Source organism: Pelodiscus sinensis, chromosome 8 (assembly GCF_049634645.1).
Source record: "Pelodiscus sinensis isolate JC-2024 chromosome 8, ASM4963464v1, whole genome shotgun sequence".
In the NCBI taxonomy this organism is placed as follows: domain Eukaryota; kingdom Metazoa; phylum Chordata; order Testudines; family Trionychidae; genus Pelodiscus; species Pelodiscus sinensis.
In genome coordinates, this window is record NC_134718.1 from 45,427,180 (window position 1) to 45,445,533 (window position 18,354).

The following is an 18,354-nucleotide window of genomic DNA, read 5'->3' on the forward strand; positions in this document are numbered from 1 at the left end:
TTTTCAGTTGCTGTAAGCTGTAATAAATATGAATTTTGAAGGCAGCAATTTTAAATCTGAATTCATTTCTATCTCTTTTATAGATTTTAATTAGGCATTTTTCTTATTTAGAAGTACAGTAAAAAAATCTTTCGGATTTACATACCAACAATAATAAGTGAGGTTTTCTTTTTCTTAGTACAAAAGAAGAAAGCTAGTACAATTGTGATGGATGATAATCGAGGTGGCAGCGTACAAATGGAATCATCCTGGCCCATTAAATCATTCTCTTTTGAAAGAGATTTACTCAGAACATTAGCAGAAATAAGATTCATTAATGCAGAGGTTAGTAAATTGTACAGCTGTCATATTCATTCTTTGTCTTTTCCATCCTTGGCTTTATTTATAGCACCGGTATACATTCAGCTCCAGGAATGATATGTCAGTTAGTAGAGATTGTAAACAATAACCGATGTGTTTGCATAGAAACTTAAAAAAAAAGTTATGTGATGCTCCTATCTAAAAAGTTTACATTCAAAGTATACTAATGTTTTCTCTGTCAGTACCGATGTGTTTTAGTGATTTTATTTCAAATGTTTGACAATTGCCCAAAGCTTTAAAATTTCACTTAGATAAAGTATTTTTTACAGGGATTATGTTAAATTCATTCTGTAGGATCTAAGGAATTAGAAAAACAGTATTTAATGTGTTTTTTGATAAATTGCTATATCCTGCAAGGTATTTGACAAAATTGTGGTGCTAATACTTTTTTGTAGAATGGAGACTGACTTGAGTAGAAGCCAGTCTGTTTTCAATGTGATAAGATTTGATGAAATTGCAGTTTTGTGTATTGATAATATATGAAAATTTTTATATATATATTTCTAGGCGACTATTCATTTGTTAAGACTAGAAGGTATTCAGCTGAATGATCATGCTGTCCTTCCTGAAGACACAAGCCAGCATCCCACAGGATATATTTCCAAACTTCCTGAACAGGATCCAGAATGGATGACATACAGGTGTTTTTCTTTAATCTATTACTAACTCTGGGGTGCTTGGCAAATTCTGTTTGATTATCACACCATGAAGATATTTTCAGAAGTTGTTACTTGTTAAAATAAAACCCATTGTTATCCAAGGCATTGTTATACATTGGTTCAAAGGCACGGATTCTAGTGGGAAAAGAGTAAGGTATTAAAGGGAAAGATTTTAAGAAACCATTTCTGAGTTGGTTTCCTTGTGGAATACCTACTGTTACCTAGGGTTCTTTCAACCCAAAACTCTCGTTAACTTTTACTCTTTGCTAGGTGGTGTCAGGAAATAATTCAGGGGAGACACGGTCGTCTGACCGATAAATGGATGGTACAAACAGGACAACACAAGAGAGCTTTCACTTAAAGTTAAACTTCACTTAGTCTAAAACACTTACAAATATCCACAACAGGTTAGTAAAACACCCCCACCCTCGATAGTTACCGAAGTTGAGTGTGGCTCTCGAGTGACACCGGGCAGGCTTCCGATGGCCAGGCTTCCGTCTGCCGGTGGGAATGAAGATGCGTCCAGATGTGAAGAGTCCTCAAGGAGACCTTGAGGCGTTCCTCCAAGTGTTCCCCAAAATTGTCCCACTAACTCAAACTTTCCTTCCCTATTTATCCATTAGTATTTGTGGCGGGGTCCTCTCCGCCCCTTTCCCTTTTCCCCGTGATTAAAGCGCTAGCCACCGGCCCGGAGGCCTAGTCTAGTAGCCGCAACAGGCCCTGAGGCCTAGTCCACAGTCACGGCAGGCCCGGAGGCCTAGTCCACAGTCACGGCAGGCCCTGAGGCCTAGTCCAACACTCGCAGCAGGCCCTGAGGCCTAGTCCAGCCTCCGCAACAGGCCCAGAGGCCTAGGCCACAGTCACAGCAGGCCCTGAGGCCTAGTCCACACCCTGAGGGGTTGGGGTAGGGAGGTCCGGGTCCTCCCTCTCCACCGGACCCCAACCCAGGGCCCTTATGGTGGTGGGTGGTTCCCACCACTGGTTCAGTGGGGTGGGGGGTCCTCCCCGAAACATTCTGAGCCCACCGGGCGTTCCCTGCCCCTTGCCCTGGGTTGCTTCCTATCCCAGCCTTGTGGCCGACGGAGGTCCCACCTGGCGAAGCTGGGTTGGCGGCGGCGTCAGCGTCAGCTGGTCCCGTCTCTGGGGCAGCAGCGCAGGGGATGTCTCCTGCAGCGGGGCGGGCAGCCCCCCGGCGTCAGCGTTGGGGGCGTGCTCGCCCCGGAGATTGTAGTAGTAATAGCGGCGGTCCCTCCGGCTCTGAATCTGGCGGCAGGTCCGGCGGCGGGCCTGCAGCTTGGGCCAGAGCTCCTTCCTCCCCGGCGGTCTGCCCCAACTGAGCAGCCCGGCAGTCTTTTATAGTGAGGCTGCACCTCGAGCATGCCCTGTAGGGCTGTGGGGGAGGGACGTGCTCTACCCAATAAGCGGGCTCCTCTCCCTCCTCCTCAGTGCGGGACAGGTTAATCCCGTCACAGTATTACAATAACATGTCACTCAAAAACTTGTTAAGTAAGCACTTTTTGAAGGTTAGGCAAGAGGTTTTCTTCTGATCATCAGTTTCACCAGATGCGTTTTTTAATTTTCAGAGACTTCATGCTTGGGGGTCATGCTGGATATATGTCTTAGGGCATTTAGACAAACTTCCTGTTTTTTTAAATGTATAGCTCAGTTTCTGTTTGCTTTTAAAAATAAACTTGGACTGACACATTGACCGTACAAAATTATAATTTTCTGCAGAAATTTTGGATTCCTGCTGAGTATCTTTGGCCTTGTCTATACAAAGAGATAAGATCGAATTTATTAAGACTGATTTTTTTAGCACCTGATTTTGTCAAGTCTAAGGTGCATGTCCCCACTTTGCGCAAGCATTCCACACAGTTCAAATAGCATATCCCCAGTAGGCTAATGGCCATTGACTTTGAGAGCAATGCATGATGTGTAGCTAACCCACAGTTCCTTCATCCCTTTGCTTTCTGGCTTATGCTTCTTCTAGATTCATAGTTGGAGTGTATATCCTTAAAACTGATTTTATAGTTAAAAGATTTGTTTTATTACTGCATTACCTTGAAGCACTTGGAAAAATCTTATCTTAATTAAAAATGAACCAGGCCACATCTTCACTCCGTGGAAGATTGACATTGCCCCAATCAATCTTCTGGCGTTTGATTTAGTGATTCTAGCTAAGACTCACTAAATCAAATTCAGAGGATGCCCCCGCCATCTCCAATACTCCCTCTTGCTAGAAGTAAGGGAAGCTGATAGGAGTGTTTGCTCCCATCAGCCTCCTGTTGTAGGAATATTGCCAAGCTCATCTTACAGTAGCCAACTCCAGCTATGTAATCTATGTAGCCGGAGTTGTGTACCTTAAGCCAAGCTGACAGGTCTAGTGTAGACTTGGCAATAGACTTCCAAAACAGCTGGAGGTATTTAAGAAGGCATAGGGACATGCATTTGTTAAATAAAAAATATATTTGATGTATGGGACATGACATTGTGAACTCCTACCATTGAAAATACTACTTCGCAGTGTGTATCAGGTTTGCAGGAGGAAGGTCAGATTAACTCACCAATCTGGGACCCTCTGGGTGAAGATAAATTAGCATAGACGTTAAAGGATGAGGTAGGTCCTTATTAGAATCAGTAGGGTATCTTCTGGTTTTCTTTATTTCAATATTCTCTCAAGAAAAGCTTTCATTAAAGAAGGGCCTAAAAAGAGATAATTAAAGGCATATGCATTAAAGGTGCTGATACTTCCACCAGTATTCAATTTCATCATGATTTGAACTTAAAGCTTCTGTGATTAGGTAGTGCTTCCGCCAGGACAAAAAGTTATCATACTTTTAGAAGTGTATGCTGCTTGGTGCCACAAGATTACAACTGGAAAGTAGTGAGCATTTGACTATAGGTAGAGCCCGTTGTGCATTAGAGTGTTTGATGTGGGGAACCATGTCCCAAAGTAGCCTTAGGTCCTTTTCTATGTCAGAGGCAATAAGTGTCAGAAACTGCTTTTATACATCAGCTATCTCCACATTAAATTCATCTATCCCTCTCCTTTTGTTGTTTTGAGGATACTTGTATTTATACTGTAATTTGTAGTCAACTATGCAAAGAATTTTTAGAAACATGCTGTTGTATGTTCCAAACTACTTGCTAATTGCACTGCTGTACAATTCTTGACAGTCTTCTCCATATTATCAAGTCATTTTGAACTATTCCTTTCTGCAGTTCTCTGGTTTCAAGCTAATTTTGCATCAGTTCCTTTACTTCTCATTTCAATCAACTATATGGCGGAGGGAGGAGGGGAGGCAATTTAAATATGTGAGTCATGTGGAACAAATATGTCATTAACAGTTCCAGATACATGCAGAGACGTTATAGGAAGCTGCCATAAGCTATTTCACCCCACTGTCCCCAGAACTAGTGACACTAGAAACAGTGAGAGAATGCTTTTCTTAGCTATGTATGACATCTGAGAGTGGGATGTGCTTCCATTCATGTGCTTGACCTATGGAGAACAATAATTATGAGCCTGCTTTATAGAAAGAACAGTAGTTATGGACCCAATGAAAAAATTGCTGGATGGATTCTATGATTTGTATTATGTAGAAGATCAAAATAGATTATCATAATGGTCCATTGGGTCATAAAAATCTATGAATTCTTGACAGATGCACAGTATTGGGGTGCCCTTTTGTGCACTGTGGCGGGTTTACAGGTGCGAGCTCCCACTCTCCTGCAGGAGGATGGGGCCCAGCGAGCCCACTGTCTTAAAAGTCTGGGGAAGAGGGGGAAATCACTGGGGTCTCTTGGCCCCTAAGGCCACCCCTTCTTGGGACACAATAGTGATAGTATCTGCCCTCGAGGCCAATTGGCCGACAGTGCTCCGTATACGACTAGAGTGCAGTGTGTGGGAGGAGGGGATTTAGGGGGACCCAGGCCCTCTCTCTCCACCGGGTCCCAGCCCGGTGCCCTAAGGGTTCAGGGTGTTTGACTCCTACCTGGCTGACGGGGTTCCACCCCAAAGCGTGTCAGCCCACGGGCGCCAAAAGCACTCTGCCCCAGGCTGCTTCCTATCCCCCTCCTGCACCATGACCCCTCTGGGTTCTTCCCGGACGCTTACCGGTCCACTGCCTCCTCCAGTCCCTTCGTCGCGATACCGGACTCCTGGGGAACACTGACCACTTCTCCACCAGGACGGAGTAAAGCACCCCCATCAAAGCGTTCAGCAGTTCCTGCCCTCTGAGCCGCCCCGCTGCCTTCCCCCGGGGGCCTTTTCAAATGACCCACTGCCGGACACACTGGGATGTTGCCCCGCCCCCTCTGCGTCCCTCTGCGCAGAGGCGTTGCGGGCTTGTGGCGGGGCCCCGCCCTCGTGTGCCACAGTTGTCTGTTGGCAGCACAGCCCCAGCAGGTGCCGGCTGCTCCTCTCTGGCTCCACGTCGCCCTGCCCCCTTGCTGGCAGAATGGCCGGGGTCCCGCCGCACTTAGTGCGGAATTCAGGGAGCCCGTATCACGGGCTTCTGGGAGCCCATCATCACGGGCTTCTGGGAGCCCATCACGTGCACTTTAACCTAACTGTCCAGATAGTCAGTTAGATAAGCTAGGGATGTGCTGGAAAATTAAATGGACACTAAAAATCTATTTGCAATTATAATTTTAACCTGAAGTTCGTAATGAGCTCTGGGACTGAGATGTGGACTCATGTACAATTTATAAGGTGCCCTGGGGATAAAACTTCAGACTTAGATTATGTAACACAGTATTTGCATTATTTTGGATAGCACTCTGGAGACTGATGTTCTTTATGTTGATTTTCCTTCTTCCCTACTCCCCCCGTCTATTTCTTATTTAAAAAACAAACAACTAGAAAATTCTATACAAATGCTATGTTTAAAAAAATGGATCAAGCAAGAGTGCTTGTAAGTTCTAGCTTGTAGAATATATTCATTTTATTTTTTTAGTTTTGGAATAATAGTTTCTTAATATTAATTTTATAGTACCTGGATAGACCACTTATCCCAATATGCTATGGAAAACTTTCTGCGGGCTGCAGAAATGGGAGAAGAGTTAAATGAGGCCTGGATGGTTCACAATGCAGTGGTGTATATATTAAATCACAATAAACATCTTATAGCTTCAGGAAGACAGCGAGAGATTGTTGAGTCCCTGCAGAGTCTTCTCATTGCAATGAAGAATACTGGACACAGTGGGTAAATATGATGGTTGAGTTTGATTATGACTTCACTCTTTCCTATTATGTCTTTTGTGAAGCTAAAAATAAATTTGATTTTTTTTCACTAATATCATAAATCATTTTTTCATTGTGTCATATTCCAGTAGCACTCAAGAAATGTTGTTAGTGTTTTATTTGATTGGGACTAAGTGCTGCTTTGATTTATGCATGGATATTTGAGATGGTATAGGGGTTTGTTGGTTTAAAAATGAAGTCCCCCATTCTATCATTCACTCTACCTTATTAAACCCTATTAAAAAGTGACTATTCAAAGCTGATATGGTATTTTTAGTTTGGAGTAGCTACATGGGAACCTGCAGTAGCTGCATTTTCTGTGACTAATCAAAAGGAAACCTATACTTGACATGCTGTCTTGACAAAGCAGAATGCTCTGAAGTGTATTCACTTGATGGCCATTTCTCTCAAATGTAATAAATTCTATTAATTGTAAATGTTTAATAATACAAGTGAATCTGATCTATTATTTTCTACTAGTATGAGAACTTTGTAAAATTTAAAGGGGGGAGGGAGTGAAAGTAAAAGGAAAAATACACAGTAATTGGTTCCAATTCAGGGATGACAAGTTCTGGTACAAAGAAACGCATCTTGCTGCTGAAACTGAAAACTCAAGAATGGGAGTGATAAATTTAGCAATTAAAGGTTTATACAATATCGGCACGTTTGAACTTTGGGTATTTTTGAAAGAGGATCTTCCAATCTCACTTTCGAAAGAGGATCTTTTGAAAGTGAAAGTACTCTGGATGCATTGGTATTAGAAAGAAAACCCTTTGTCGAAAAAACCGCTCTTCCTCAAAAAATGAGGCTTACGCGTTTTTTTTTTTTTTTCAAAAATGGGTTTTCCCCCCCAAAAAATGCTTCCAGGTACCAAATTCGAATTTGGTAAACCTCATTCTACAAGGAGTAATGCCAAATTCGAAATAGCCATTTCGAATTAAGTGCTGTGTAGACACTTAATTCAAAATAGGGAGCCTCCAGCCCTTCCCAGGGAGCCCTGGTAGCCACTCTGGCCACAACCAGGAAAACTTAATCTCCTCTCCCCCAGACCCGGAGCCATTAAAGGGGCAGACCCTGGCCACAGTGCCTGTGCCAACTCCAAGCCTGCCAGTCCTGAGCCAGCAGTAGCCACCGAGGCCCCTGACCCAGTGGCCCCAAAACATAAGCCAGCAAGCCACTGGCAGCTAGCCCTCTACCGTTCCCCAAGAGCAGTCTGCCAGCTCCCAGGAGCCTGACAGGGGCTGGAGTAAGCGGGCGCCTCCCTGGTCCAGGGCGGAGATCATGGACCTTATTCAGGTTTGGGGAGGATGCCCCCAACTTCCATGAGCTTCGCACTAGATGGAGGAATGCAGTCGTCTATGGCAGGATAGATGCCAGCCTGGCCACCGAAGGCCACATGCAAACCCAGGAGCAGGTTTGCATGAAAATCAAGTTGGTCTAGCAAGACCCCCCAACCCTGGGCCCTGAGCTTCCCCTCCCCCTTCTTCCCCTTGCTTCCCCCTTCCAGATCCCTCCTCCCAGGTTTCCCCCTCCCCTCTCCCACCCTCTCTCTTCACCTCTCCCACCTCCTTTTCTCAGTCTCCCCAGAGGTTCATCCCTCCTCCAGTTTTGTTCAATAAACCCAGTTTCTATTTTTGAACATATGTGTCTTTTATTTGACATCAGGAAGGGGGACTAGGGAGGAATAAGTGGAAGGACGTGAGAGAGGAATGGGGCATGAGCCCCTGGTAAGGAGGACTGGGGTGGCTCTGAGGGCTCCTCGGGGTGGACGCTCTCCCGCAGGGCCTCCTGGCTCCTGACAGCCCCCCCAATAGACCCGCCCCCGTTGGCAGCCTGCAGCAAGTGCAGCCAGGCTGATGGCAACGACCCCACGAGACACACTGGCATGTCCAGGGTCAGCTCTGGCTCCATGTGGCCACGTGCTGTGGTGTCCCAAGTGCGGGCACTCCAAGACAGGACTACTTTGCTGTCCCTCCTGGAGGTAGACAAGCAAGCGGGGAACCCTGAGAACTGTCTGTCCAGGGTGGGGGTAGGGTCCTTTTAAGCACGAAGCTCAGTTAGCCTCAGGCAGCAGCCCCACACACCAAGTCTTAACATGATGCCCTGCTGACACTGGTTCCAGCCAGCCTTAACTTCGGTTCAGGGTCCACTCAGTGTGGACACGCTATTTCAAAATAGCAAAACGCTATTTCGAAATAGATTTTGTGTGTAGATGTGTTAATTCAAATTAGCTTAATTTGAATTAACCATTTTGAATTAAGTTAACTCAAATTAACACTGTAGTGTAAACATATCCTTAGGGTGCATCTACACAGCAGGGCTTAACTCGAAATAAGCAACGCAAATTGAACCATGTCAACTGCATAGCTTATATCGAAATAGTGAATGTCTACAGACTTATTTCAAAATAGCAGCACTCTTCTTCCGACTTCTCTTACTCTTTGTACAATGAGGGTTACAGGAGTCAGAGGGTGTGTCTAGACTACAGAATTATTTCGAAAAAAGTGGCCTTTTTTGAAAAAATGTCCCCTGCGTCTAGACTGCTGCTGTGTTCTTTCGAAAGTAAATAGAAAAAAGTGGCAGTTTTTTCGATTGCTGAAAAACCTCGTTTTACGAAGAAGAATGCCTTTTTTTGAAAGTGCTCTTTCGAAAAAAGGTGCTATGTAATGCAAGCTGTGTTTTTTCAAACGAGAGCGTCCAGACCGCCTGGGTGCTCTCTTTCAAAAAAGTGGCTTGCTTTTTCGAAAGTACTGGTTGTAGTCTAGATGCTCTTTTTTGAAAAAGGCTCTTTCAAAAGAGGCTTGCAGTCTAGACATAACCTGAATAGGAAGTCCTCCAGCTTGACAGTATTTCAACATTATTTCAAAATAACTGCCTGCTATGAAGACGTGGATTAAGTTATTTCGAATTAATGTTAGTTATTTTGAAATAATGTTGCTGTGTAGATGTACCCTTATTGAAACAAGTGAGGGTAGAGGAATAATAAATATCTCAAATTGATACATAGTTTTTATGTATCAATTTGAATAGAGTATTTTATGTATCAATATGAATAGAGTATTTTACTGAAGGCAATGGCAGATCTTAATATAGAACACGTAAGAAAAAATATTATGAAAAACATGAAAGCTAAATTTATCTTAGGCTTCAGAGTGGTAGCGGAGTTAGTCTGTAACAAGAAAAAACTTAAAGAACAACAAATAGTCTAGTAACACCTTAAAGACTAACAAAACATGTAGAGGGTATCATAAATTTGTTTTCCTAGGGAAACTTAGAATTTAGAGACATGTTAATCATCTTTTTGTGCCAGCTTTATTTTGCCCTAGGCCCAAGCCATGTGTCTTACATTTAGTCTTTTTATTTTTCTTTTTTTTTCAGAAATACTGTTGTTTTGGTGATGTTATGTAATGCTTTGGCTCGAGGCCTAATTCTTTGTTGGATTCCGGTTTTGAAGATTGATGAGAAGAAAAAGATAGATGCAGCAACAGACAAAAGTAAAAGGGCTTCAATAAGGGGGATTGAAAAAACAAACATTGTCCAACCTTTTTCAGTGGATCCAAATGGATTCCCTGATATTAAAGCAGCCTTAGAGGTACAAAGTTCTAATTACTCTGTTTCCTATCAAACCTCATTATTGGGGGTGGGGTTAATTCTCCCCACCATATGCACACACAGACATAGACTCATAGACTTTAAGGTCAGAAGGGACCATTATGATCATCTAGTCTGACCCCCTGCACAGTGCAGGCCACAGAATCTCACTCACCCCTCTTAGAATAATCCTCTCACCTATGTCTCAGATATTGAAGCCTTCAAATACTTTGAAGGCCCCAAGATGCAGAGAATCCTCCAGCTGTGATCTGTGCCCCATGCTACAGAGGAAGGCAAAAAATCTCCAGGGTCTCTGCCAATCTACCCTGGAGGAAAATTCCTTCCCGACCCCAAATATGGCGATCAGCTAAACCCTGAGCATGTGGGCAAGACTCACCAGCCAGACACCAAGAAAGTTCTCTATAGTAACTCCTGTCATCCCTGCATTGACCTATTTCCCACTGATAATGAATGGTCAATTAGTTACCAAGATCATGTTCTCAAACCATCCCCTTATCATGGAATCATAGAACTGGAAGAGACATCAGAAGGTCATCAAGTCCAGCCCCCTGCTCTAGGCAGGACCAATCCCATCTAAATCAACCCGGCCAGGGCTTTGTCAAGCCGGGACTTAAACACCTCTAGGGATGGAGACTCCACTACTTCCCTAGGTAACCCATTCCAGTGCTTCACTACCCTCCTAGTGAAATAGTTTTTCCTAATATCCAACCTGGACCTCTCCCACCACAACTTGAGACCATTGCTCCTTGTTCTGCCATCTGTCACTACTGAGAACAGCCTTTCTCCATCCTCTTTGGAACCTCCCTTCAGGAAGTTGAAGGCTGCTATCATATCCCCCCTCACTCTTCACTTCTCCAGACTAAACAGACCCAACTCCCTCAGCCTCTCCTCATAGGTCATATGCTCCAGCCTCCTAATCATTTTGGTTGCCCTCCACTAGACTCTCTCCAATGCGTCCACATCCTTTTGTAGTGGGGGCCCAGAACTGGACACAATACTCCAGACGTGGCCTCACCAAAGCCGAATAAAGGGGAATGATGACATCTCAGGATCTGCTGGCAATGCTCCTCTTAATGCAACCTAATATGCCATTAGCCTTCTTGGCTACAAGGGCACACTGTTGACTCATATCCAGCTTCTCATTCACTGTAACCCCCAGGTCCTTTTCTGCAGAACTACTACTTAGCCGGTTGGTCCCCAGCTTGTAACTATGCTTGGGATTCTTCCATCCCAAGTGCAGGACTGTACACTTGTCCTTGTTGAACCTCATCAGATTGCTTGTGGCCCAATCCTCCAATTTGTCTAAGTTACTCGGGACCCTATCTCTGCCCTCCAGCGTATCTACCTCTCCTCCTAGCTTAGTGTCATCTGCAAACTTGCTGAGGGTGCAATCCATCCCCTCATCCAGGTCATTAATAAAGATATTGAACAAAACCGGTCCTAGAACCGAACCTTGGGGCACTCTGCTAGAAACCGACCACCATCCTGACATCGAGCCATTGATCACTACCCGCTGGGCCTGGCCTTCTAGCCATCTTTCTAGCCATCTTACTGTCCATTTATCCAATCCACATTCCCTTAACTTGCTGGCAAGAATATTGTGGGAGACCATATCAAAAGCCTTGCTAAAGTTAAGGTATATAACATCCACTGACTTGCCCATGTCCACCGAGCCAGTTACCTCATCATAGAAGCTAATCAGATTGGTCAGGCATGACTTGCCCTTTGTGAATCCATGCTGACTATTCCTAATCACTTCCCTCTCATCCAAGTGCCTCAATATGGATTCCCTAAGGATCCCTTCCATGATTTTTCCAGGAACCGAGGTAAGACTGACCGGCCTATAGTTCCCTGGATCGTCCTTCTTCCCTTTTTTGAAGATGGACACTACATTTGCCTTTTTCCAATCATCCGGGATTTCTCCCGATCTCCACGACTTTTCAAAGATAATGGCCAAAGGCTCCTCAATGACAGTTGCCAACTCCCTCAGTACCCTCGGATGCATTAAGTCCGGACCCATGGATTTGTGTACGTTTAGCTTTTCTAAGTAGTTCCTAATCTGTTCTTTTTCACCCCGGGCTGTCCTTCTTCATCCCATCTTGCATCACTTAGCGCAGAAGTCCAGGAGCCGACCTTGTCCATGAATACAGAACGCATTGAGTACTTCAGCTTTCCCTACATCATCTGTCACTAGGGGTATGTCTAGACTACAGTCTTTTGTCGACAGAAGTTTTGTCGACAGATACTGTCAACAAAACTTCTGTCGACAAAGAGCGTCTACACTACATTCAGTTCTGTCGACAAAGCAAGCTGCTTTGTCGACATGGTAGCGTATACGCAAAGGACAGTTTACATGCAATAACACCTTCTGTCGACAGAAACTCTGTCGACAGAAGGCGTTATGCCTCGTAAAATGAGGTTTACCAGCATCGACAAAACTGCTGAGTTCTGTCGACGTTATGTCGACAGAACTCAGCAGTAGTGTAGATGCAGGTATAGTTTTGTTGACAAAAGTCCACTTTTGTCGACACAACTCTGTAGTCTAGACACACCCTAGGTTATCTCCTTCATCTATTAGGGGCTGCACACCCTCTCTGATCGCCTTCTTCTTGTTAACATGCCTGTAGAAACCTTTCTTGTTATCCTTTACATCCTTAGCCAGTCGCAATTCCATTTGCACTTTCGCCTTCCTGATAACCCCCCGGCATTCTCGAGCTATACATTTAAACTCCTCCCTGGCTATTTGTCCAAGTTTCCACTTTTTGTAAGCTTCCTTTTTGTGCTTAAATTCACCAAGGATTTCCCCTGTAAGCCAATCCGGTCTCCTACCATGTTTGCCTCTCTTGCTACGCGTCAGGATGGTTTCTTTCTGTGCCTTCAATAAGGCTTCTTTAAAATACTGCCAGCTGTCCTGGACTCCTTTCCCCTTCATGTTAGCATCCCATGCTATTCTGCCCATCAGATCTCTGAGGGAGTCAAAATCTGCTTTTCTGAAGTCCAGGATGTGTATTTTACTACACTCTTTTCTTCCTTTGGTCAGGATCTGAAATCTACCATCCAATGATCACTACTTCCCAGGTTGTCACCCACCTCTACTTCCTCTATTAGTTCCTCCCTGTTTGTGAGCAGGTCAAGCTGTGCATGGCCCCTGGTCGGATCCTTCAGCACTTGTGTCAAGTTGTGTCATGCACTCAAGTTCTTTACTGAGCATAATTCAGCTGGAGAATTGAGACATTTATCCTTTAACTCAGTTTTATCAGAAATGTTAGACAGATTGACCACACACTCTGCGGAATGCATTGTATTCATAAGAACTGCTGGAGCATGAGGTATCCATAGATTCATGTCCTAATTTTTTTGTTTTTTTTACTTGGATTTTAGGTTTGTGAATTTGCCCTGAATTTGACAAATGGAAACATACCTAGTGAACTGGTACCTATAGTTGTTCGACAACATATCATTGCTACCTGGGTGAAAGCAAAACAGTTACTACAGCAGCAAATTGGGCATAAACTTGGAACAGATGATGAGGTATAGATTCTGTGAAGTCTTATGCGAAAAATGAGTACATTAATATAGAAAACATGAGAATATGTACATTTTTGGAAGACAACATGGAAAATAAAATTTGGTTGCTACATTATCACATTACAAACACATCTATTTTTTTTTTGCATGGGATGAAGAAATTACTCTCTTAATTAGAATTTTATAACATATTCATTGTATAGTTGCTAATCTCTTTACTGAAACTGTTGGAGTTTTGATCTGATAGATGATATGAATGAAATGAAATTAGTTAAAATTTTCAAAATTGACATTTTTAGTAACACAATAAAAACAGTAGGTGAGCAGTTTTTGCAGTAGTTAAATGACCCTTGAATGCAAATCAGAGTTCTACATATATGTAACCAAAAATAGATAAAATATATGCTTTACTGAATTTTTTATTTTATAATGTTTATACATCTTTGAAGTTTGGAATAAATGTGACATTTCTTGCTTCTCAGAATGATGATGGACAAAACCCAATCACAAAAGTTCTTGTGGCTTTGGAAATGTACTCATGTAATGGCTTGGGTCTCATGGACTTTACTGTTCTCAGTTTGTCTCAGGTATTTAGCTTTATTTTACTAAGTTTTTACTTTTGATAATATGCAGATCTACATACTGTAAATATTGCTGGTATGTTTCTGTAATCTGAGTTTTGTTTAGTTGGATACAAAATTATTTCTGTTGGGGAACTATACCGTTTTTATTTTTTTTAAAGTCGACATAATGATAATAACAATTAGTAAATTGACATCCCTGAAAATTAAATTTCAATATTCAACCACAAAATGGGTATAGTAAGAACAGTGGGAATGCAAGATTCCCCCTTCTATTTTACTAAATTGTTCTGGGAGCTGTCAGATTCTTTTAAAGGTGCATTCAACATTGGACCACACTTCTGGCACTTCAACTCAGCTTAACAATTTAACAGATGTTTAATACGAAAATACTGCTAAAAAGTTTACAAGATATTGCCCTCAGTTCGAACCTCATATTCTCGTAGGTTTCAGGCCTTCAAAAGGCACAGGTGGGTTTTCTTGTGGTTATAAGTTTTAGAACCAGAATCAAAACTGGGCACATCAGCCATTTTTTATACAGCTTAGACCTTTAATCATGGCTTTCTGTAATACATAATTGACAGACAATACCTCTTCTCAGGGCATAGTTTCAAAAGGCTGGGTTTCTGCATAATGAGTGTTAGTGAATTTGCATTATCCTTGCCATAGGGATTGCCTAGGAAATCCACTTAACACTTATTGTCGCAAAAGGCCATACGGTCTGGCACATTTTCAGTATAGTTACTTGAACTCCCAATCTCACATCTTCCCCCAGAGAGGTTACACATAATCACAGTCTATAATAATATATAAACTTAGTACAATAATAAAGTCTTTCAGGAATACTGTAAGAAATTAAGAACATAAGCATGGCCCTATTGTGTCAGACCTATGGTCCATTTAGCCCGGTATCCTGTCTTCTGACTGTGGCCATTGCCAGATGCTTCAGAGGTAATGAATGGAACAGGGCAATTTTGAATAATCTACCACCTGTTGTCTAATCCTAGCTTTTGGCAATTGAAACCTGAAACATGGGGTTGTGGACTGACCATTTTGGCTAATGCCTGTTTATGGAGATATCCTGCATGAATTTACCTAGTTTTTAACCTAGGTGTAGTTGGGATTACTTTTTCATTGGGTATTACTTTTTAACTTATCACTGGATTACGTTTTTAATTTTTCAGATTCCTTTGTGAGTAATTACAGTCATCTTTGGACTTAACTATCTTGAGAAGTTTTTCATCATTTACAAATTTTTTCGCCTTACCATTCATCCCTTTTTTAAAATCATTTTATGAATATGTTGAACAGCACAGGTACCAGTATAGAATCTTGAGAGACTCTTATGTTTACCACTCTCCATTGGGAAAACTATCCATTTATTCCTACCCTTTGTTTCCTGTCATGACCAGTAATGATCCATCAGAGGATCTTCCCTCTTAACCCAAGACTATTTAGTTTGTTTAAGAGCTTTTGGTGCAGAGGTCAATGGTTTTCTGAAATTTCAAGTACACTATATCCACTGGATCACCCTTGTCCACATGCCTCCCTTAAAACATTCTACTAGGCTGGTGAGGCATGATTTTCCTTTACAAAAGCCATGTTGACTCTATCCCAACATTACATGTTTATTGGTGTCAATTAATTTTGTTCTTTGTTATAGTTTTATTCGGTTTGTGGGGTACTGAAGTTAGGCTTACCAGCCTGTAATTGTGGGACTTTATTTAAAAAATTGGAATTACATTAGCTATCTCCTATCATTTGGTACAGTGGCTGATTTAAGTGATAGTTATGTACCATAGTAAGTAGTTATGTTAGTAGAATTCAGAACTCTGGGGTAAATATCATCTTGTCCTGGGGACTTACTGCTCTTTAATTTATCACTTTGTTCCAAAAACTCCTCTATTGACATCTCAGTTCTTTGGATTTGTTACCTAGAAAGAATGGTGTAGATATAGAATATATTCTGCAGGGAATACTGATGTAAAAATTATTTTGTCTTCTCTCCAGTGGCCTTATCTTTTTTGAGTGCTCAATCACCCACCAAGAGTTGTACTTAAAATAATAATTGCTATTATTTTTTATTGCTAATAGCTAGTTACTCACAGTTTTTTCCTTCACTTGCCTTATATACTGTTACACTTGACGTTCAGAGGTTATACTTGTATTTATTTTCCCCATGGGACATTTTCCCAATTTGAGTTCATATTTTTAAAGGAAGCTTTTATGCCTCTAGCTACCTGGAGTATTAATGTGTTTTTTTAACTATAGTTGCAATTTTTTTGGTACTTATTGTTTTGCTTTTTGTTTGGGGATAAACAGTTGTTTTGAATCTGTATTATGGTGTTTTTAAAATAATGTCCCTGAAGTTTGCAGGCATTTAACTCTTGTGACTTCTTCTTTTAATTTATGTTTTGCTAGCTCCCTCATTTTTTTAAAATAAATATTGTTCTGGTGGGTTTCTTTTGCATTTTTTCACCTACAAAGATGTTAAATGTAATTACATTATGGTTGTTGTTACTGAACAGCTGCTGCCATATCTGTTACACAGGTGTGTTTAATATTTTTATATCCTACTGTTTTGAGGTTTTTGAAAGGAGTGGTGTATATTTTCCCATATATTTGTAATCTTTTTGGGGAAGTTGAAATTTACTATTTATGAATCTGTTGAAATTATTTAAATCTTTAGCAGCTTGTTGTATCAACTGTCTCTAAAGATAGGATTCTCAGTAAGCATAAGTCCCTGCAGAGTACATGAGATCTTGGTATTGATGGATGAATTCCCAAATGCAGTTTCACAAACTAAAATGATTCCGCAGTGCTCTCTTCCCCCCGCCCCCCCAATCCTGACTAAATTTCTAAATTTTCCATGTACCAATCCAGCACCCAATTCAGTAATTTTCACTAAACTTTACTCAAATACCAGGACATTTAGGTTACCTGATCTATATGTTAAGAAGATCCTACTATCTAGAGAGATAATTTAGTCTATATATAAATATCCTTGCTATTTGCAGAAATGTTGCATACCAATAAAAATAATTTGAGCAAATTGTACCACAGATTCTCAGGCCCAGCTAAAAGTTCAAATGTTAATTCCATTAGTTTAAGAAAGAGAATATAATGTTAAATGCACCATTTAAAAAATCTGATTCCTCTTATTTGGCACTACAGTAATACATGTTTCAGTAAGTGAAAGAACTAAAAATACAGTTGGAAACCTCAGTTCTTGTGCTTGGCCTTCAGCACCAACTCCCAGTAGATGCCTTCCTTTTTAGAAAGTTCTGAGTCAATAAAGGGAGTACAGGAGTATGCCAACAGTGTTCTTCAAGAGCTATAATCATAAATAACCTTTCTTTCCCAATTCTAATTCTGTAGATTACATTCCACATTTTTTCTTTGGCTATAGTTATTAAAGTTTTGTTTGTGTATTGAACACTGTGTGTTTAATATTATACACGATGCAACGATAGATTATTCCAAAACCTACGTATCAGTGAAGTCTGATATCACCCAGGAGGATATAGAGGACCTGGAGGAGATCCAGGAGGATCTCCCTCTCCCACCAACTCACTTGTCTTCATCCTCTCCCAATGAATGAATCATGCCTCCACCAACAACTGGGGATGACTTCAAGTCCTTCCAGGACTTATTCAACAGGGATGTGGATTCGCTGGAAGTTCCTGAAGTCCAGAATAAACACAGATAGCTTTCACATCTGTGCCTCATCCAAGATAGCCCTCCCCATAAACGAGGTCATCTTGGACCCAGCTAGGATCATCAGCTAGATATAAAGGCAGATTCCAGCCTCTATATCTCCATTATCCAAAAGGGCGGATCTAATATATAAAGGAGAATGTTTGTATGTTTGTGGTCTAATAACTTGGACACTATAAGACCTACCACAAACTTTCCATGGGATAACCTTTCCTCCAGGAGAAGGTTGTAAGGTACTGTGGGAGGGAAGAGATGAGAAACCGGCGCCTCTCCCCGGGGCTGAACGGAGCTTGGCAGTGCGGGGAGAAGCGGCTTCCCCACCATTGCTGGAAGCATATGGAGGCCCCTCTTCAATATTGCGATTGGCTTGGGAACCAGGGGCTGACCAGTGGGTGGGGCGGATTGCTGCCGGGGCTCCCTCTAGGTGGAGGGGGCTGGGCTGGTGTTACTGCTCAACTGCTACTTTGAAAAAATGTCTGGAAGGAGGCACTTCGGGGACCCGGAGGTGAGATCTAGTGGGGGAGGAAATTAATGGGGGGGAGGGGCTGGACCGTTGGGAGTGAGTGGGGGGTAGGGAAGGATTGGGGGGCTGGATTGTTGGGAGGTGGGCTGGTCCAGGGGGGCTGGACCATTGGGGATGAGTGGAGGGAGG

The 18,354-nt window shown here is 42.3% G+C and overlaps 1 protein-coding gene across 11 annotated transcripts in view; it reads left to right on the plus strand.

Moving 5' to 3' along the window:
• Positions 1-18,354, plus strand: part of CFAP46 (cilia and flagella associated protein 46) — a 213,819-nt gene that overhangs the window by 54,649 nt on the left and 140,816 nt on the right. For all 11 annotated transcript variants that reach the window (XR_012905646.1, XM_075935219.1, XM_075935218.1 and 8 more), the window contains 6 exons: positions 179-324; positions 868-1,001; positions 6,014-6,226; positions 9,643-9,856; positions 13,258-13,407; positions 13,887-13,991. Coding sequence is in view for 10 of the 11 variants with exons in the window: in XM_075935219.1 (XP_075791334.1) it covers positions 179-324; positions 868-1,001; positions 6,014-6,226; positions 9,643-9,856; positions 13,258-13,407; positions 13,887-13,991 (962 nt within the window). In the remaining variant the exon portion in view is untranslated. The remainder of the gene's footprint in view (positions 1-178; positions 325-867; positions 1,002-6,013; positions 6,227-9,642; positions 9,857-13,257; positions 13,408-13,886; positions 13,992-18,354) is intronic.